This window comes from Vigna angularis, chromosome 5, assembly GCF_016808095.1.
Source record: "Vigna angularis cultivar LongXiaoDou No.4 chromosome 5, ASM1680809v1, whole genome shotgun sequence".
In the NCBI taxonomy this organism is placed as follows: domain Eukaryota; kingdom Viridiplantae; phylum Streptophyta; class Magnoliopsida; order Fabales; family Fabaceae; genus Vigna; species Vigna angularis.
In genome coordinates, this window is record NC_068974.1 from 25,182,713 (window position 1) to 25,204,848 (window position 22,136).

General features: G+C 35.0%; 1 protein-coding gene and 1 long non-coding RNA gene across 11 annotated transcripts; one reads left to right on the forward strand and one right to left on the reverse strand.

The window, feature by feature from the left end:
* The first annotated feature begins 1,321 nt into the window (after window positions 1-1,321).
* Window positions 1,322-11,089, forward strand: LOC128196543 (uncharacterized). Of its 10 annotated transcripts, none has more exons than XR_008248963.1 (3): window positions 1,329-1,819; window positions 7,998-8,261; window positions 8,412-9,780. XR_008248963.1 is itself a non-coding variant. In XM_052877864.1 (2 exons), exons 1-2 carry the CDS (start codon window positions 1,788-1,790, stop codon window positions 10,474-10,476), a joined length of 684 nt encoding a protein of 227 aa, XP_052733824.1. In that variant the 5' UTR covers window positions 1,325-1,787; the 3' UTR covers window positions 10,477-11,070. The 10 variants fall into 10 exon arrangements, 1 of the variants encoding a protein (XP_052733824.1); XR_008248961.1 differs by having other exon boundaries at window positions 1,330-1,819; window positions 8,430-9,780; XR_008248960.1 differs by lacking the exons at window positions 7,998-8,261; window positions 8,412-9,780 and adding an exon at window positions 9,802-11,089 and having other exon boundaries at window positions 1,322-1,819.
* Window positions 5,261-5,952, reverse strand: LOC108338888 (uncharacterized). Its single transcript, XR_001833079.2, has 3 exons — window positions 5,759-5,952; window positions 5,557-5,634; window positions 5,261-5,381 (listed from the first exon to the last, which is right to left on the reverse strand). It is a non-coding gene; the product is annotated as an uncharacterized LOC108338888 (long non-coding RNA).
* Window positions 11,090-22,136: the final 11,047 nt, after the last annotated feature.

Genomic DNA, 22,136 nt, shown 5'->3' on the forward strand with positions numbered 1-22,136 from the left:
CTAATTTTAAAGAAACCCAAATCCCCATCATTGAGCCACGTCAATTAAGAAGACAGTCCATAGTGCCACGTGCCACGTCGACCACAAGTTAACGTCGTTAGGCCTACTTTGATGAAAGGGGCCCAATTGTTGCAACTTTCACAAAATAAAGACTCAATTGAGACATCGAAAAAAATAAGGACTAATTTGAGATTCCCACCCAAAAATGGGACCTGTTGAATGATTAAACCTTGTAATATCTACTTGTGCATGCATAAGAAGAAAATGGAGAATGAGATAAATAGCAAAGTAAAGAATCTCTCTCATACTTCATTATATTATATATTTACTTTTGTAAGGTGAGAAAGAGAGAGATGAGTGAAACACCAGCGAGTGTTTAGACTGCATTGAATTGTAATCAAATCCTCTTGTAGACAGATATAGTCTGAACATCTTGTAATACCATTTCAAGTTAAGGAAATCTAGGCAAGATCTCATAGTATCAAGAATGGTGCTAATACTCCACTAATCTAGTGTTACTGAAGGTTATTTGCTGATCAGGAATACTAGGAGTGGTGAATAATACTACACAACAAGGAGTTGGTGAAACTCAAAGGAAATCTTGACGAGGTAGTTGAGTACCAAGAGTGGTGCTAATACTCAAAGGAAATTTCGACGAGGTAGCTGAGTACTAGGAGTGATGCGAATACTCAATTGATCTAGGGTAACTGAAGGTTATTCGTTGATCAAGGATACCAAGAGTGGTGAAGAATATTGTGCAATTAGGAGTGGCTGAAACTCAAGGAAATCTCGACAAGAAGCTGAGTACCAGGAGTGATGCGGATACTCAACTGATCTAGGATAATTGAAGGTTATTCACTGATCAACGATACCTGGAGTGGTGAAGAATACTTGATATCTCTCCAAATTTACATATTTTTCTGTGTTTAGGAGTCTTTCTCAGCTTCTTTTAGTTTCTTATTGTTTACAATTAGGCTAGTTTTAGGTTTTTCCTTAAATTCTTTAGTTTTGTGTAATTTTTTTAGTTAAAAATAGGTTTTTAGGAGTATTTTTAGTTTTTTTTGTTAATAATTAGAAAATTTAATTTTTTTAGAAAATCTTTGATAAAAATCTTCCTTTTTAATTGTTAATTTTCCTTTTCTTTTCTTTAATTTTGGATTGATTTTTGTTTCCTTATTGCAGGAAGGCCCTTAATAATTGGGCTGATTTTAGGAGTGGGCCTTAATCTTTGTAGGTTGTGAGAAATTTGTACTATTGATTGCATTGTGCTAGCATGAATTGAGCTGAAATAAAACTGCACTAGGCCGCTATTGTTGAGACATTAAGCATTGGGATGCTGCTGTTTGTAAAATAGATTGGGCCAATAAAAAGAGTTGAATTAATTTCACAAATTAGGCCCCTGGAATGCTGCTGCTGCCGCAAGCGCTAGTTAGACTTTGGGCAAGTGAAATTGGGTCGTTGCTGCAGATTGAAAGAAGAGTGGGCCGTTGGCATGGACATTAGGCCTGCAGTTAATTGAAGTTGTGCTTTTTGGAGATGCTGTCTTGGCTTAGGGTCTCTTTCCCTCAATTTCATTTGGAAAAGCTCGTGCATTTTCAATCTTGGACAGAAAGCACCCAAAAGTTAGGGCTTGCTCGAGAAAAGAAATGAGAGAGAACGCGAAGCGAGACGAGAAAGGAAGAAGAAACCTGCGATCCTGACCGGTAAGGAAGAAGAACTGACCGAAGCTGCCACGTGGAGAGGATCAAACTGCCAGAAGACGCAGTTTGTGATCAACGTGAACAGAGATGGCAGAAGTGAGCTTCCTCTGTAGTTTCTGGTATGCTTATACTATTAGATTTTTATTTTAATAAAGCGTTGATGTTGTTTTTGATTTTTCGTTTTAATTTATATTTTTTGCTTTTAAATTCCGTTCTTATTCAGATTATTCATTGAAAATGAGTTGAACTCTAGAACTCTGCACATCTGTGATTCATTTTGGGAATTAAACGACCCCTAGGTGGACATGCATGATCGAGATGTCTTCTCGAGTCAAGATGAGATAAACGAATAAAACTTGATTTGAAAATTGTTTCTCCTTTGGGAATTACGTGACTCCACAGTGAGCATGCATTATTGAGATGTCTTCTCGAGTTGGAGATGAGTCCAATGAATAAAAACTTGTGAATCATATCTTTGCTTTTGTTAGTTCATTTTAATTAGGATTTTATATGTTCTAGAGTAGATTGTAAGTGTTGATTGCGTCTAGATTAGGTTCCATATCTGTTGTTGATTAATAGTATAAATTGGATTTAGATTCATTATGGTTTTGAGGAACTGAGTGAGAATCATTGACTTTTAGGTTCTGAAAATCAACTTTAAGATCCTGTGATGGGCTTATTTTAACCGGATGTCTGCGTGATATATGATTAACCACTCTATGCATTGATTCTATGTGAATTTGATTTCATTTCTTGATTCTAACCAATTTTCTTTGTTTTGATTCTCTGATTTTGGTTTTCTTGTGAATAAAGATTAGGTTCAATAGATTAGATGTTGAATTGTCCACTCTTTTGGTTCTGATACATGTATATACCACTTCTTTTATGCATCTTTAGTTTTCTTATTCAATTTTACTTTAGTTTTCTTGCTTCATTAAATTGTAGCATGTATAGATTGGTTTTAGTTACTGTATGCTTAGTTATATTTTATCGTTTCCATACTTTAGTTTAGGTTTCAATTACATTTTATTTTCTTCTATTCTTTTTAAACATATTTCAATTGCTTTATTCTTTTCTTTTTAAATTTCATTTTTAATTTTCCCACTTTGCATTAGTAGTTAATAGTAATAAATAAATACAATAATTAACCAAACACTTTAAACTTAATTGTACTGAGTCCAAGGATTGATACCTAGGTTGTCCCTATACTACTTTAGTGAGGAAACTTAGTTTGTTCTGATTTTGTGGGAAACTTAGTTTAAACTTAATTGTACTGAGTCCAGTTTAACAATACTATACAACTAGAAGTGGGTGAAACTCAAGGAAATCTTGGTAGGAAGTTGACTATCACTACAAAAAAAAGCGTTATTTCGTGGAGTTTTTTTTTCGATTTATGGGGGTTTTTACCCTTTGCAAAATAGTTTTCAGGGGTTTTTCAAACTCCTACAGTTTGAGTCGCCACAACCTATTTGCGGGGGTTTTTCGCGACCCCTAGTATCACATTCAATTTGTGGAGGTTTTTTTGTGGAGGGTAAAAACCTCCTTTATTGCTGGCTATTATTTTGTGAGAGTTTTTTTTCAACTATTTGATTACAAAAAATACCTGTATTTTTTACATTATTTTTTGAGTTTAATATATGCTATTCAATTCAACAAGCTGAAATAATAATAAAAATTTATAAAATATATAAATTATAAAATACACAAAAGTAATTCAAAATTAATTTTATTGATGATTTAAAATAACATACATTGAAAATTACAATGTAAATATATAAAAAATACATAATGTTTAAATAGCATTGCACAATTGACCAAAAAAATCTAACATGTTCGAAAACTACTAAACCAATCAAAAACATATAAACTAATGTTGATGACCTAAACAAAATCCTTAACATAGATAAAAGTTTAACATGAGACCAATAACTCTGCATTTTCTTCCTATCCTGCAAAGTAAAAGAGCTTCACTTCATCAACTACTTTCCTAAAACACATTCCTCCACCACTATTTTAAAATTCAACAATATATGTCCAACAAGTCATTGTTCGTAGACTCCCCTGCTTCCATTGCTTCTATAATCTTTGGTTGATGATATACATATGAAGTTTTGTGAGATTGTAAGCATGATAAACAAGATGAAGAATGGATTCATCATCTATTTCTGAACCTGCAAACCTGAGATTCTTCATACAAAAACTTATGACAATATGCAAAAAACAAGAAGATAAATATATAGAAAGGAATTTACCTGTCTTTGATGTTGGCACTAGGATGCATCATCTCTTGCTTGACAACAACATATGCTCCACATCTTTCATTGAATTTGTTAAGATAAATGGCCACAAGAAGTAGCTGTTGGGTATCGACGATTACTCAGGTAAAGTGTGCACTTGCTAACCCTACTAACTGCATGATGCTGCAAATAGAAAAAGGATTTATCAAACACTTGATACTCGAGATGGCATGATGGAACTACCTATTCTATGGAGGCTCTTCATTTAAATATGCAATGTGAAATCAACAACATTTTCAAAGTACATCGCCAAAAGTGAGAACAATTCGAATCATAAGAAAAGCATTGATATTGTGACCTATACAAGTAGACGGAAACCAAAACGTAGTAATCACAAAAACGATTATACAAACTCTAATTCATCAAGGAACAAAACTAGTTGAAAGATATCTATATAATCAAAGTATACACTTTATTTTTGCTACTTCCACTTTTATATGCTTTAGCTAAGTAGTATCACAAGGGCACTAATAAAGGAGTACTTCCATTGAATTCTTCCAGTTACATAAAGAAAAAAAGTGTTAACTGAATTTTACGTGCTCAAATCTCAGGCGAAAGAAATATAATTTTTCATTTAATACTTGTCACCACTCGCTAAAGAAGCAATTTCCTTTATGCTTCTGATTCTATGGTTAAACATTAGCATTTCAAACACAAATACGAGCCTGTTTGGAGGAAAGTTCTCCTTAAACACTTCTACGAAAGAAAAATCAAATGAAACCGACTTAAGCTAAAATTAACTTGTACGTAAATTAAAAATCAAATTTTGGAGAAGCTACTATGAAATAGCTTCGATAATTTACTTTATGCATAATCTAAGTTTAGCTTTTAAAAAACTAATTTTTATTTTGTCTTCTTATTTTTCTCCTCTGGAAATAGTTATGGAAAAGTTTCTCCAAACAGAGCTTACGTAAGTCAAACAAATCTATTCCATCCCGTTACATTTCCAAGTAATATATTGCAATTAAAAGTGGTGGGGAGGACAAAATAATCTAATGAGAGAATTTAACCTCAGAAGATGAAGAATCAGAGACCCAACTTCCTTTGTCAATATCTGGAGTTGTCAGATTACCCTCTTCATTTAAAACAGGTAAACCATGTCCTAAAGTACATGACAAGTGATCATGTTATGAAACAAAAAACACTAACTAAAAGGGCACAAAAATAAAAATTGTGCAATGCATAATGGCCTATGTGTGTTACATTGTTACAAAAGTGATTTTTTTTTAAAATAATTGAATAAATAATCATCAATAATCTATCTTGGGATGCAAAGGATGCTTGAGGAACTGAACCAGCAATTGACGTAAAATTTCTTCGGCGGAGACCTTCAGCAGCTATTATACAAGGTTGAATCAACAGAAATACTCCCAGTATTTCGTATCTACAAGAACAAATATTATAGGGAAAAGGAGCTATAAGTCTGAAATCTCCTCAAAAATTACTAAAATAACTGATAGAAATGATAGATTAAATTGCCTAGACGGAACTAAACAAAGGTAATTTCCAACTGTAAAAATGTCAAATTTATCTTGGTGATGCAGAAGCGGCAAAAATACCCTGTGATGTCGTTTTGTTTCTCAGAGTGAGATTCCCTATTGTTTGCTTCAAACTCCTATTGGTAAATATTACAAAAACTACATAGAAAAAGGAAATTAATCACATATTAATCGCATTATGCAAAAATTAAATTAACTAGCGTCGCATTGCATTCCAGTGATGCAAAAATCAAGTACCAAGAAAAGAAAAATGGCGAAGCACCTGCAATTGGCGATCCGTTTCCGTGGTGGAATCCTTTGTGTTGTAGTCGTGCGTGTTGAAATTGAGCAAAGAGAAGAACGGGACGAAGAAGGCATTGGCGAGTTTCGGATCCGAAACCCAAACCACTTCTCTACCCTCGATGTCGTGGAGAAGCAACCCCATCATCTAGTAGTCCATGCTGTGCTGCTTCTTCAGCCCCCATTTCGTGGCCCACGATGGCCAATCCTCCATGGTAACAAGTGTCTCCACCGTATTGCTGCAGTCTATCAAGGGTGAAGAGCAAACTGAGGCAGTGAAAGGTCAAGGAAGAAGCTGAGGCATGGAGGGTTTCATTCTTTTGGGTTTGTTGTGTTCTAATTCTAAAAAAGAAGAACCTAAAATTTTGGTAAAAAAAAGTAAAAGTTTGGGAGGGAATGCTTGAAAAAGAAGCGAGGGAAATGGGAAAAAAGGTATTATAATCTATTATGGTAACTAACCTCTTTAAAAAGAAATCAAAACCTCCACTGTTGTTGGCATTCAGATAATTTATCAGAATCATTTTAGATAATGTTTATTTGAAGAATATTACACGACCAGAAATGAGGAAAACTAAACTAAACGAGTCTTAATGGGATTAAGTGCATTTAGGGATACCAAGAGTGGTAAATAATACTACACAATCAGGAGTGAGTTAAATTCGATTGTACTTCATTGAATATCTAATGGAATCCTTTAAGTTAACTTAGAAGAGAATTGGATGTAGCCTTAATAGGTGAACCAATATAAAACATCAACATCAGTTAATCAAATAATTCCATACAAAACAAACATGTAACTCAGATTTTCAAAACATTAACAAACTTTAAAATAAGGTAGTTAGCTTCCCTTACTTGTTAGAGGATCAAACAACCTTAAGGATCTTAAAACAACTCCATAAGCTCAAGGAACTCTATATGCTCCTACAAACCACGGAAGTATGAACATGGTACACTATCAAGGCCATTAATCAGCAGAGAGTCTTATACTGGACTCAGATGGTACATGCGAGCTAGAACAGCTCACATGCACCGAAGAACACACATATAAGGAAAAAAAAGTAGAAATCAAGTTACTCTTTTATAGAAACTGATTGAGTGAAGTAGAAAATCTCACCTCAAGAATCACCTAAGCAGTCTATGATCTTCAAATATATGAAAAATAGTGTTGATAGGGGAATATAAGTGCTAAACCCAATCCCTAATGTGTTTGGTTTTTGATGATGACAACGCATTGATTGTATCAACACATATATGTTTTCATAACAACAACAAAAATGTGTATTTGTGATTGATACATAATTGGGTTTTCACTACTAATCAACTACTGCACTACTGAGGTGTACTCTTGACTGATCAGATTTCGTTTTTAGCAATCTTAAATTGCGTTGTTCCCTGTGTGTACAACTAGGAAGAAGAACATGGTGTTCGTTGGACTTTGAGAGATGTCTCAAAGGGTGATTGCAAAAGAGGAGTGTTCTTGCTGCAGGGGTTTTATTGTTGGCTATATTAGATTAGTGAGTTAGAGAGGTGGTTACATTTGAGAGGTGGTCTCTGTAAGGCCTTGTTGTAAAAACTCAGATCTCTATAGTGCAATTGGCTTTCAATCTCAGGTTGATTGAAAGGACACTAGATGTAGGCATTGAGGCCGAACCAGTATAAACCCTGGGTTTGTATTTCTTTTCTTATCCTTTTACTTTCATTGCATGCGCTTTAATGCTTGGATTTCAAGATATATTAAAGATCATTCTTAGTTTGCGAAAATATTGAAAAAGAAATTATTTTTATTGATCATCAATTCACCCCTTCCCCCTCTTGGTAACAGAAACTAGCCATATCTTTTCTTACAATTAGCACCACAACTAGTTTTCGAAAATTACTCAAAAAATAATCGATTACATTTTCTATGAAATCGATTAATTGATCCTGATGGCCTTCATTTCTCAGACCTTCGGTGAAGGTGCTTCTACAAGCAGACCTCCTTTGTTTGTGGGAGAAAATTATCCTTTCTGGAAAATTAGAACGAGAATCTTTCTTGAATCTGTAGATAAGGGCATATGGGATGTTGTGATTAATGGTCCTTTTGAGCCTACAAAATTAGGTTATGGAAAACATGTTTTGAAAAACTTTTCTGACTAGAATCAAGAGGAAAATAGAAGGGCTCAGTATGATATAAAAGCTAGAAATGTTATTTCTTCTGCACTTACCATTGATGAGTTTTTTAGGGTATCAACATGCAAAAGCATAAAGGAAATGTGGGAAGTCCTAGAAGTGACTCATGAATGGACTGTGAGGTAAAAAGAGCTAGAAAAAATTCTTTAATCCAGGAATACAAAATGTTCACGATGAAGGCTAGAGAGAATATCTATGATGTGCAGAAAAGGTTTACCCACATAGCAAACCATCTGATTGCACTTGGCAAGGTATTTGAGAAAGAAGAAATCAACATAAAGATCTTGAAGAGTCTTAACAAAAGCAAGCAACCAAAGGTAATGATAACGGTTGAAAAACCGTTATTTTTATACTTAATTTCGATAATCAATCAACCCTTTTTGACTTAGAAACTTGCTTTAACTGATGTTTTTACTTTAGTTTTGTGAATAAGAGAGTTGAAGGTGAATTTAATGGTTTTATGCTAGATTCCTTTGATTTTGTAGGTTATTGGAATGATTTGAAAGAAGAGTTAAAGTACCGAATGGTTAGAATGCAGAAAAGTCAACCAGAAATCAGAAAAGTCAATCAGAAGAGTTAAATTGAACACCCGCACTTACCGCTAAGCGGTAAATACCGCTGAGCGCCATTCTTATGGGCCTTGGGCCACTTTTCTGTAACTTTTAGAATATTATATAAGGTCATGGTCGACCTAGGGTTAATATCTTTGGCTGGGACGAAGCAGAAACATACTCTTTCACCCCTTGGAGGAGTATTTTGGATGCTAAGGCTCCTTTCTCACTTTCTAGGGTTCTATCTTTTCACTCTTTCATTGTATTTCATCTAGTTTCACCATGAATATGGTGAACTAAACTTTTATTATTGTTGGGGGAATCAATGTAGTCCTTTTGAAACTCTCATGTATGGAATTTGTTCTACAAAATCTTCTTTAGGATGCATGCTTTCTTTCGTTAATTGTTAGGGTTTTTCCTCTTTGCTCAAAGCATGCATTGTTTAACTCATTCGATGTCATGATCATTGATTTTGTCGATATGGACACATACGGGGAAATCTAGATCTGGGGAATATCTCCTAATAGTAGTATAAACCTAGACATAGGAGTATGATGGTTGGTTGCCTTTAAGCTTCTGTTCACTATAATGCATGATTAATTGCTGGGGAGACAAGACATTATAAACTAGTGATTATGTATCGGGTTTAAGGTAATTTAGAAAGTGTCATTAACAATTAATGAAGAAAGATGAATTCCTGAATACATGAGAGTAGATAAGGATGAAACTGATAAACCCCAACAACATAATCATCCATATATTTCAATTCACGTGTTTTGTTTCTTCTTACCATTGATCAATCCATGCATACATATTTACTTTTGAGTATTTGCATCTAAATCTTAATCAATCGGTTTTACAAGTCTTAGGTAATCAACAAACCACAAACCTATCTAGGTCGTCAATCCTTTGGGAGAACGATACTTGGTCTTACCAGGTTTATTACTTGATACAATTCGGTTACACTTGCCGAGGGTTTAACAAGTTTTTGACTCCGTTTTTGGGGATTAAAGATTTGTTCATCATGTTTTTGGCACCGCTGTCGTGGACTCGTGGTTTAACTAGTCTATTTGTGTTATTATTGATTAACTTTGACTTGATTTTTATCTTTTAATCTTTTTATTTATCTTTTTATCTTTTTGTTTACTTTTATCTTTTATTTTGATATATTTTGTTATCTTTTTAGTTTATCTTTTCTATCTTTCTATCTTCTTGATTTCTATCTTTCTATCTTTTCATCTTTTCATATTTTCATTTTTTATCTTTTCATCATTTTTATCCTTTTGTGCTAACAAATGTTTTCTAGGGTTTTGTGCCTAATGCTTGCAGGATGCAATTCGGACAAGAATTTAACTATATGGGCACTCAATTCTTCCAAGGTAATCTCAACCACTGGTGGGAACCTCACTCAAGCATGGATCAAAGTCAATTTTGGCAAGCTGCCGGACAATTTGAGAACCAACCACAACAACAATGGCAGCAACAAAGCTCTCTATCAAAGCTGGATGACTTCTTTCAACAATTTATGCAAGAGTCCATCTCCACTCAGAAAAGCATTGAAGAATCATGTAAAAAGATGGAGATGCATTTTGGTTACATAATTGAGAGATTGAAAGATGTTGAGGTTAATACTGAAGTTAACCCTAGGAAGGAAAGTCAAGCCATTGTCAATGAAAGTGACAAGATTTTTTATGAGGAAGAGATAGAGGGAGATGAGGAAAAGATAGAGGAAAAAGAAACCGAAAGGTTGAGTGAGAAAGATAAAGATGAAGAGAAAGAAAAAGAAGTGGTTGAGAGACAAGAAAAACAGAGAAAGTGTGTGAAAATAAAGAAGTTGAGTGGAAAAAGAGAAGGGAAGAAAAAAATAAGAGAAAAGAAAAAGAGTAAATTGAGGGAGAAGAAAAGTAAGAAAAAGAGGACGAGAGAAAAAAAAGAAAGAATCATATCAAAAACCTCTTCCTCATCTAAAGAAGTATCATAGGAAGGAAAAGGAATTTGAGCGCTTCATGGAAATCTTAAAGAAATTGGAGATTATAGTTCCTATGATTGAGACATTGCAACAGGTTCCTGGTTTGATCAAATTTCTGAAGAAGTTCAGTAGAAAGAAGAAAAAAAGAAGATGGAACTTGAACTTTATTTGGTCAAGCTAGTGACGTTAAAAGAGCGCTTGTTGAGAGGCAACCCAGTGATTTAAGAACTTTTAATTTTTGGTTTGGTGATGTAATTTTGAACTGTCTGTATTTTTTTTTGGTTATAAGTTTGTTACAGGGTTTACATCTACTGATGGATGTTAAGTGGAAGAGTATCTACTAAAGGATACTATGTTTGTATACACCTACTTATGGGTGTTGGTAAGAAAGATTTGCATCTACTGAAGGGTGCTGGAGGATTTTGGGTCAAGCTCGTGACGTTAAACAAGCGCTACCTGGGAGGCAACCCAGTTGATTGAATTTAAAATCTCCCCCTCAACGAAAGAATGCAATTCAAATATTATAAAATTGTTGAGTACCAGATGCAATTTAAATATTATAAGAAGAAAAAATTAATTGTTCTAGAGCATAGATAAATAATAAGTTATCAAACAAACTCATATATCTCCCCTTCAAATAGGTACCAGTTATCACATAAGATGTCAATCAAAAATTTCTTCCTTTTTTATCATAATAAAAAATCACCTAATCTTTATGCTCTCCCAAAATTAGTTAAATAGAAAAGAATTTAGATCCTTTTAATTCATGAAAAATTACTCCCCTAAAAGTAATATTCCCCTTAAAATCAAAAACAGATTCCCAAACAAAATTAAAAAAAAGTTGTTTTTTTATGATTTAACTTAAGATAACCGATTATCACTTTAAATAATCGATTATTTACAAGCCCAATTTTCAAAATTCATATTTTGAGACCGAGATAATCGATTATTACCCTGGGTAGTCGATTATTTACGTTAATTCCTGAGAAACGCAAATTTAGGCCAAATTTTCAACCTAAGACACATCTAACATTCATAAATTATTTTCAAAGCTCTTAAAAATTACCAGGATACCATAGAGCTTTCTTTTTCTTTTGAGAATTCAATTTGCAAAACAAAAAAGTAGAGTTTTGGTCCCCATAATCTCATTTGGGTCCTTTGAGGTTAGAGGCAAATTACTTTATAATAGAAATCCAATTATATTTTCCATTTGAAACATCAAAATGTTTGATTCTACATTTGTTAGAAGTGGGCCCTTTTTTCATACAGTAAAAACATGTGACAACACATGTGTTCCTAAAATAAGTTGTTCCTTTTTCAACCCAAATCCTTTGGGTTCTTTTAAATTGATTGTTCTTTTTATGCACACTTTTGTTTTTATAAACCTTTTTAACAAATATTCCTATTTCAACATTATTATTTGTGGTTGCCACTTCAAGAAGATTTTCTAGAATGTCAATATTAAGAATGTGACTCTTACATGAAAGACATTCAACAGGATGCTCAACAATTGAAGACTCTTTCATTTATAAATTACAGATTTTATTTCTTAAAATAACTTCCTCATCTAATGCCTTGTCATATTTAATTTTCAAATCCTTAAACTCAAATTTCAAATTTTTATGAGCATCATTCAATTTCTCAAATTCATCAAGTAATTCAAGAAAAGCCTTTTGTACATCAAATTCACTAGTGTCAAGGCTAGATCAACTTACTTGGCTTGTAGTGTCATCAATATTAGCTGTCAAACACAAGTTTACTTCTTCAACAGAATCACTTGAGCTACTTGAGTCATTATCATTCCAAGCAATGTAGACCTTCTTCTTTTTGTGACTTTTCTTTTCCTTTCTTTCTTCATTTCTCTTGTTGTTTGAACAATCGGCTTTTATATGGCCTCTTTCGCCACATCTATAACATTTGAAGCTTAATGAGAAGCGTTGATTGTCCTTCTTTTTCTTCAAGTGTTGGCTTCCGAATGATTCATCGTTAGCCATTAAGCATAGATTTTCTTGCTCATTTGAGTCGTTTGAGCTTGAGGAGTTTGATGTAGAGCTTGAATCAAACAATGTCAACTTATCCACATTTGTGACTTCATCATGAGTGACTCTTAAAAATTCCCACATTTCCTGAGCACTTTCATAAACAGAAACTTTGAAAAAATCATCAAGGGTTAGTGCAGATAAAATTATATTTCTAGCCTTAACATCATATTGTGCCATTTTGTTTTCATCCATAGTCCATTGTAAAACTAATTTTTCTACTTGCATATCATTTATAGTAATAATGGGAACAATTGGTCCATTTAAAACAGCTTCCCAAATGCCCTTGTCAATAGACTCCAAAACAATTTGCATTCTTATTTTCCAAAAAGCATAATTTTCCCCCATAAACAAAGGAGGTCTATCAATAGAAGCACTTTCTGCAAAAACTTGGTTATGACTGCCCATTTTCGAAAATTTGAAAAACTATCAAAGCAAGCTCTGATACCAATTGTTGGAACAATCGGTTCCGATTTTGCGCAGCAGAGTTAAAAGGAATTTGATTATTAAGAGCGGAAAAACATGTTTGGTCAATAAAATGGTTCCTTTAATTTTCTTGTAAAACTTTTATCGAACAATTGATGTGCTAAAAGTTTAAAGGGTAGGGAAGAGAAAAATCACACAAATGATTTTTATCCCGGTTCAAATGAACAGATTCTACGTCTAGTTGTTAATCACTATAAAGAGCGATTAACTGTTTCACTAAAATCAGTTTAACAATTACAATAAGATGAATAGAAATTAAGAACAACAAAAACTTTTTGTTTGACAAACGAGCGGAAGAACCTTCCTTCAACAAACAAACTGGAAGAGACAACTCTAACAACTTGAAGAGAATCGCTCTGACCTTTGACACACAAAGCGCGAGCTTCTCCTTTTCACAAGACTTGACAAGAGTAAACACTATCAGTTGACAACTTCATCAGACAAATTGTATTCTCAAATGGCATAGATCCCTTTTCACTCATAGAGAGTTTCCCTTAGGCACAAAGCTCTAATACTCTCAAATGAAAAGTTACTTTGTAAGAGCTATGAAGTCCTCTATTTATAAACCTAGGTTCGTGCATGGTAAGAAACTAAAAAGACATCTCCCAACTGTTAGTGATAATTGATTACCATAAGTGATAATTAATTATTTGTGTCCGTTATGGGGTTTTCAAAAAGTGATAATCGATTAACCTTAGAAATAATCGATTATTTGCGTGACCTGGACAAAATTAAATCAAACAATGATAATCGATTATCCTGATAAGTAATCAATTATTTGCGCGAGTAACTCTTTTCCAAATAGGCTCGTGATAATCGATTATGATACCAAATAATCGGTTATTTGTGCAAAAACTCTCTAAACAGGAAAACGTCTAATTGTTCTTACATCAACAAAGTAATTCCTATACAATTAATTCTACAAAATGCATTTAAATAAATACAACAAAAGTCTTCATGTTCTTCATCTTGTAGCATCATCAAAACCATAATATCTTCAAGACACCAATGCTCCTCATTGGTAACACTCAAGGATGGCTTACAAAGGATATATCAAAATCACTTGAGTATCATCTTTGGTAACAGTTGTTGTAATATCTAAAATTCATGCATAATTTTTAATTTGTGATTGTGTATTGATGTATGCATATGATCTTTGCTTGTCTACATTGTAATATTGGTTAAAAAGTGTTTTCACGACTTTTAACTGATTGAATTGGTAATGTAATCGATTAAACTAGTTCCAATATTTTTCTGCTTTTAAAAGCCTGAAATTGTGTTTAAGCTTAATCGATTTCAAAACTAATTAAATTGATTAAAGTGTTATATTGGGCTTCTTCTTTTTTTAAAAAAAAAATCAAATGAGCCTAAGCCTAATCAATTAGGTCTTTTACAAAAATTGTTTCACATTTTCATGAGGCACATTGTCTCATTGCTTAGTCTTTAAACCCTATGATGGAAGCAGCTTCACTCTTCAAGAATGAGCAGCTTCTCAGACCAGAGGTGGCAGCGGAATTGGAAAACGCAGATGCAGTTGGAGGTGCACGGAAGGTGTTTGATGAATTGTCTGGTGCGGTTTTGGAGTGTGTAGGCAGAGGTTCTAGCTCAGAAAGCCTTCCAAGAGGGAAGGAAGCTAGAGAATGAGTGTGCTAAAGTGGCACAGGACAGAGAACTTGAAGAAGTAGTGGCTGGAAACAATCCAACAACATTTCACTATATCAATTCAAGTTGAGTTTACAAATGATGAAGCTCTCTTTTATAGGAGATGAGCTTGGAAGTGTGCAAGGAAAGCTACTGAATTATGCTAATTACATGTGTTGAAAACTAATGACGTGAGTTGCATTTTTCACGTGGGAAGCATGGAGAATGTGCTACAAATGAAGATGGGTCACGGTGTGGCTTGTGTACCACGTGAAAAACAAGTAAAGTGGGCTTCAAAGTAAAGAAAAGCCATGACTGAATGTGTTGCACATGGAAAGTGTGGAAAACATGCTTCATGGCTGGTTGCAACATACATTCCTACTTGCTTCCTTTGTTTCCTCTTTGATTGGCAACTTTCCTAGGAACCTTCCAACCTTATTAATGTCCTACAAAACAATGTAAATGAATTAGTTAAAGAGAATCTATCTAAGACTTAGATAAGGAAATAACTTTAGCAATCTTTACTCTACTTCCCTTTCTTTAGTCTTAGTTTTAGTTGATACTTCTTTGGATGGGAAGTCCCTAAAGGGTTTGTCATCACCCTATCTGAGTAAGAGTATATCTGTGAATCCTAATTCTATGATGGCTTCTTCATCTTCATGTCGGGGAAAACGTTCTGCATCGATTGAAAGAGAAGCTAATTCTACTGGGTGGCTTAATGTTGAAGAGAAGCGAAGTGACTTTGTATGTTTTTGTGGTTTCAAAGAAGTGATCAAGCCCAAATCTTTGAGTATACTATTTTTCCGAAATGAAGGATCTATCTTCCAAGAGTGGCTGATTTATTCTGGTCTGGCTAAATTTGTTGAAGTCGAAGGAGACTACTATCCTGACTTGGTCAAAGTCTTTTATGCAAACTTAAGGGTTGAAGGCAACCACATTCTCACTCGAGTAAAAGGTGTGGATATCTGCATTGATGAAGCTGTTTGGAAAACAGTTGTAGGGTTTCATCCTTAGGGGATTAAGTCCCATTTAGGCATGAGTGGTATTAACAAGATTGCCATCTACAAAGAGTACTTGAGGTTTCATGAAGAACCAAGAGACCTCACTCTCTTAAGGGTTGATGGTCTGAAAAAGAATGAACGACTATGTGCATTTATCATACCCTGGATTTTGCTATGGAGGGGTAGAAATCATGCACAACTCACTATTGAGGATATGTATCTATTACATGCTTTACGGGCCAAAGTTCCGACAAATTGGATATTTGTAGTGGGTGATCACATGACCAATATCACCAGACACCAAGTATACCATCTTCCATATGTTGTCTTCATCAGCAGAATTCTAAGGCATGATGGAGTTGATGTGTCTAAAGAAGTTACCATGGGCTGCTCAAGGAAGAATTTGATCAAGAAACTGGGTTTACATCATATGGGTCTTATAAAAGATGAAAAAGGTTGGTCATTCAAAGACGAACACATTCCTAAAGTAGAAGAGGTTGAGCCTATTGGTGTTGATAAGTCCAAGTACTGCTTCAAGCCTTAATCAGAATTTGAAAAGTTTGTGGTTGATCAATTCAAGAAAAAATATGACAAACTGTCCAAGCTACAAAAGTCATTGTCCGGTCTACACATGAAATTGGACTATGCATTAAGAACTAATACTTTGGGCAGAACATCTGAGAATTTCACTGAAGATGAAGAAATCAAAACAAATGAAGATTGTATAGAATTATCTAACTCAGAATAGGAGTTCAGAGTCTTAGTAATTTTTTGTCATGACTGTTTTGAATATCTTTTATGTCCAATTCTCTTTATAGAATTGGCTGTTAAGCCATTTATATTTTGAATTCTACTTGTACTCATTTTGGTTTATATCAATGAATGAAATGAACTAAGTTTGAATTATATCAAATTGGTTGATGTATTGATTGTGATTGATTATACATGTTGTATGTATGAAAACTGTGCCATTCTTCGCCATACTTATCTTTTTGCATAATCATACTTGATTTGATGATTATGTTTTTTCACATTTACACTTAAATTGTACTAACACTCAACAAAGATTGAAAAAAATGTTATTTGCAGGTCTGTGACTATATAAAAAGTGTCTACATGTATTAGCATTGTTTTGAAATGAGATATGAGTTGTTGTGCAAAATTTAATCGACTGCAAATGCACTGAAATCGATTAAACTTCGTGAATGTGGTTTGAACATTTCTTACTGTTAAATCATTTACTTTCAACCACTCATTTTGATGATACATGTGGTCATACATTCTGATACTTATTATTTTAAATCCGCTTTGAATCAACATGTGTATTCTTAAATGTTGCACAAACATAAATACATTGGCATTCAAGCACTAACTGTTTTACTCTGATATATGCTTGATCATATCTGATACATGTTTGATTACATCTGATATATGCTTAAAACTGTATCGGTAATTTGTAGTTTGATTGATTAAATCTATTATTGTCAATTGTTCTACAAATTGATAGGGGGAGAAATTGAAACAATTTGAACTGTTGATTATTGATAGGGGGAACATCATTTTATTTCATACATATACATTCTGATGTATCTCTGCATGATTTATTGTCTCTTGCATCAAATTGTTTGTTAATGATGATTGAATTAACAGGAGAGATTGTTGACATTATGAATGCTGGATTGATAGATGAAACATCTGGAACTATGTGTCTGAATATAACTGTTTGAAAACAATTTCTGGTTGTGCATTGTACATCATGGTTGTTTTATACATCATGGTTGTGCATCATAAAAAAAGGGAGAGATTGTTGATAGGGGGAGCAATATAAGTGCTAAACTCAATCCCTGATGTGTTTGGTTTTTGATGATGACAATGCATTGATTGTAACAACACATATATGTTTTCATAACAATAACAAAAATGTGTATTTATGATTGATGCATAATTTGGTATGTAAATGTTTCTTTATGATTGATACATATGATGATATATTGTTTGGTCTACATACTTTTATGATCAAAATTGGGTTTATATCTACCGTGTGCATACTGAATGTTTTTGTGTGATAAAACCACAAGCACAAAGCAACTCTGTATGAAATAATCGATTATAGTGATGTTGTAATCAAATAAGCTCATCAAATAGCATATGTTTTAAACTGTGGCAGAAAAACAAGTTTTAACCGATTACATTAAGTGTAAAATCGATTAAAACTCGTGTCTTTGCAGACATCTTTTTTAAAATGTGTAGTGATGTGTTTTGAAGTGAAAATGTTTTCAAAATGCCTAATTGTTGTACTTAATCGATTACACATTTTATGTAATCAATTAAGTTTGTTATTCTTTGAAAACTGTTTGTTGATAAGCTTTAACTGTCTTAACGGTCATATTTTCATATGTTTTGACTTATATGAAATAACTAATCGATTACATTATATGCTTAATATGTTAAATCTGTTTGAATGTTTTTCAGGTGTAACTCTATTACTAATGTAACCGATTACATTATTATAGTAATCAATTAGATTGTGTTTGTTATGAGAAAACTATAAATTGATGCATTGCACACTGCTCTATAGACTTTTGATCACTCTAAACTTTCATATTTGATATTTTGTGAATTGAGAAAAGAGATACATGTGTGCTGAGACGCTCCAAGAAATAAGATACGCAAAATTTGGTAATCTTGAAGGTTTCTTGAAGAACAAAATTGGGTTTTCACTGTTGATCAACTACTGCACTACTGAGGTGTACTATTGACTGATCAAATTTCGTTTTTAGCAATCTTGGATTGTGCTGTTCCCTGTGCGTGCGGCCTGGAAGAAGAACGTGATGTTCTTTGGACTTTGAGAGGTGTCTCAAAGGATGACTGCAGAAGAGGATTGTTCTTGCTGTAGGGGTTTTGTTGTTGGCTATATTAGATTGGTGAGTTACAGAGGTGGTTACATTTGAGAGGTGGTCTTCATAAGGCCTTGTTGTAAAAACTCAAATCTTTATAGTGTAATTGGCTTTCCATCTCAGGTTGATTGAAAGGATACTAGATGTAGGCATTGAGGCCGAACTAATATAAACCCTATGTTTGTATTTTTTTTTTTTGCCTTATCTCTTTTACTTTCATTGCATGCGCTTTATTGCTTGGATTTCAAGATAGATTAAAGATCATTCTTAGCTTGCGAAAAGATTGAAAAAGAAATTGTTTTTATTGATCACCAATTCACCCCCTACCCTATTGGTAAGAGAAACTAGCCATATTTTTTCTTACAAATACATTAGAAGGCTTAGAGGTAAGGTAGAGAGTTATTAGAGAAAGAGTTTTAGAGAGATAATGTAGTTTTAGATAATGAAATTCGTTAATAGAAATTCAATTTATACGTTAAACTTTTAAATTAAAATAATTTAGTCACATTATTTAAAACAAGTTATCACCTCTAAGACACTATTTTCTAAGTTCTTAACATTGAAGAATTTTCTTTCTCACTAAAAACCTTCATTAAGTTTTAAGACCATGATAAATATTGGTATGTTCACTTGAATTCTTACTAAAATTTTGTATTAAATTGAGTATTAAAATGTTTTATATTTTTTAATTGAGTATATGTTGTTTAACTATTAATTAAATCACATGAGTAGTTGAGTTTAGAAGTTATTATAAGAGAAGATATTAGTGCACGCCTATGTAGTAAGTTTAAGCACTAGTGCAGAACGGGCTATAGACGTCCGTTCTGTGAGCCTTTTGACGTCCGACCTCCAACGGACGTCTATGCGGGTGACGTCTATGTACACGTCCGTTGTGCCAGGCCGGACGTTTATATAAACGTCCGTTGTGTCAGGCCGGACGTCTATATAAATGTCCGATATGTCAGGCCGGACGTTTATATAAACGTCCATTGTGTCAGGTCGGACGTTTATATAAACGTCCATTGTGTCCGGCGCCTCGACCCTTGACGTCTACTTGAATGGCCTAAGAATGGCCTAAGAATGTAGCCCAAAAACAGTCAAAGGGCGGGAAATCGAGGAGGGAGCGACATAAAACGTAGCCCAAAAACAGTCAAAGAATCCGCCAAAGAACACGCAAGAGACTGCAAAAAAACGTACCGAAAACGATTTTTAATCGGTTCAAATCAAAGGTATTTCATCACAGAGCAATGTAATCAGATTGAAAGTTAATTTAAACGGTCCAAAAAAGAGAAAACGCACCTGGAAAATCAATGGAGCCGACAGCGTTCGCGGGGGGAAGACGAGCGTAACTGCCCGCGAGTTCGCGTTTACAATATTAATACTGTTATAGACGTCCGCGCCCTCCCAGGACGGACGTTCAAGTGGCTGACATGAGGAGTTGAATTGTTCAGTGTTCAGCCTAGTGAACGTCCGCCCCCCTCCCCCGGACGTCTATAATATTATAAACGTCCGCGCCCTCCCAGGACGGACGTTCAAGTGGCTGACATTGGGAGTTGAACCGTTCAGTGTTCAGCCTAGAGAACGTCCGCCCCCCTCCCCCGGACGTCTATAATATTATAAACGTCCGCGCCCTCCCAGGACGGACGTTCAAGGGGCTGACATTGGGAGTTGAACCGTTGAGTGTTCAGCCTAGTGAACGTCCGCCCCCCTCCCCCGGACGTCTATAATATTATAAACGTCCGCGCCCTCCTAGGACGAACGTTCAAGGGGCTGACACATGGGAAGTTGAAATGTTCAGTGTTCAACCTAGTGAACGTCCGCCCCCCTCCCACAAACGTCTATAATATTATAAACGTCCGCGCCCTCCCAGGACGAACGTTCAAGGGGCTGACACATGAGAAGTTGAAACGTTCAGTGTTCAACCTAGTGAACGTCCGCCCCCCTCCCATGGACGTCTATAATATTATAAACGTCCGCGCCTTCCCAGGACGGACGTTCAAGGGGCTGACACATGGAGAGTTGAAACGTTCAGTGTTCAGCCTAGTGAACGTCCGTCTCGCCCCTGGACGGACGTTCATAATATTATAAACGTCCGTCTCGACCCAGGACGGACGTTGTCCGTCTCGCCCGAGGACGGACGTTCAAGTGGCTGACACATGGGGAGTTGAAACGTTCAGTGTTCAGCCTAGTGAACGACCGCCCCCCCCCCAGACGGACGTCTATAATATTATAAACGTCCGCGCCCTCCGAGGACGGACGTTAAAGGGGCTGACACATGGGGAGTTGAAACGTTCAGTGTTTAGCCTAGTGAACGTCCGTCTCACCCCTGGACGGACGATCATAATATTATAAACGTCCGTCTCGACCCAGGACGGACGTTCATAACATTATAAACGTCGGTCTCGCCCGAGGACGGACGTTCAAGTGGCTGACACATGGGGAGTTGAAACGTTCAGTGTTCAGCCTAGTGAACGTCCGCCCCCCCCCCTAGACGGACGTTCATAATTTTATAAACGTCCTTCTCGCCCCAGGACGGACGTTCAAGTGGCTAACACATGGGGAGTTGAACGTTCAATGTTCAGCCTACTAGACGTCCGTCCCCCCAGACAGACGTTCATAATATTATAAACGTCCGTCTCGCCCCAGGACGAACGTTCAACTGGCTGACACATGGGGAGTTGAACGGTCAGTGTTCAGCCTCGTGAACGTCCGCCACCCTCCCACGGACGTTCATAATATTATAAACGTCCGTCTCGCCCCAGGACGGACGTTTAACTGCTAACATGGGGAGCCTAGTAGACGTCCGGCCCCCTCCCATGGACGTCTATAATATTATAAACGTCCAGCTCGACCAAGGACGGACGTCTCGAGGTTCACTTATTTACGAATATGCCACCGGTCAATTATATACATTGGGGCTTTTGTAGACAGACGTCTATGGGGGGACGTTAAAAGCCAATTCTGCACTAATGAAGTAATCAACTTGGTTTTACACCTAAGCAATGCCTAAGGTCAAAAGGTTAAAAGTTATGGAAGATTTGTAATTAAGAAGGGTAGAGACCCTAAAGTGCATAAGAAAGACCAACCTCTAATATGGAAGGCTTAGATGAAGTAGAGCTTAGAGGATTAGTTAGGTAGGGTGATGTTTCTTAAGCAGGGGAAAATAGTCTTCTGATGCGGATGAAGTATTTTATGGGCTTTATTTCAAAAGAAGTAGTATTCCTTATATTAAAAGGGTTTGATTAAAAACATGAGGTGTATGACAAGCTGAAAAGTAGGGTCGAGTGTTACGTGATTTTAAGTGGTTTGTTTTTGTTTTTAACTTTTTTTTTCTTTTTTTAATGCTACGTGGCAACATCACGTGCTATTGTTAAAACCAAGTGGCAGTGCTAGTTTTAAGTGTAATTGAGTCTCAATGTTGTCCTTGTCCAAAATGGGACCAATTTAATATTTAAGCCTATTTATAAATTGTATATTTATGTTAGAATAAATTTTTAAAATTTATACATTAAATCATCACCTAAATATTAAAATTAATTTCATTTTTTTAATTTAGATTTAAATAAACACCTATTTTAAACTTATAATTTTTTAAAATCTTTGACCAA

What these genes read in the sequence shown, in the direction of transcription:
- LOC128196543 (XM_052877864.1), top strand. Translation starts at nt 1,788, where the DNA reads ATGGCAGAAGTGAGCTTCCTCTGTAGTTTCTG. An exon ending in AGCTTCCTCTGTAGTTTCTG is followed by an intron (nt 1,820 to 9,824) that starts GTATGCTTATAC and finishes TAATGCTTGCAG; the next exon opens with GATGCAATTCGGACAAGAAT.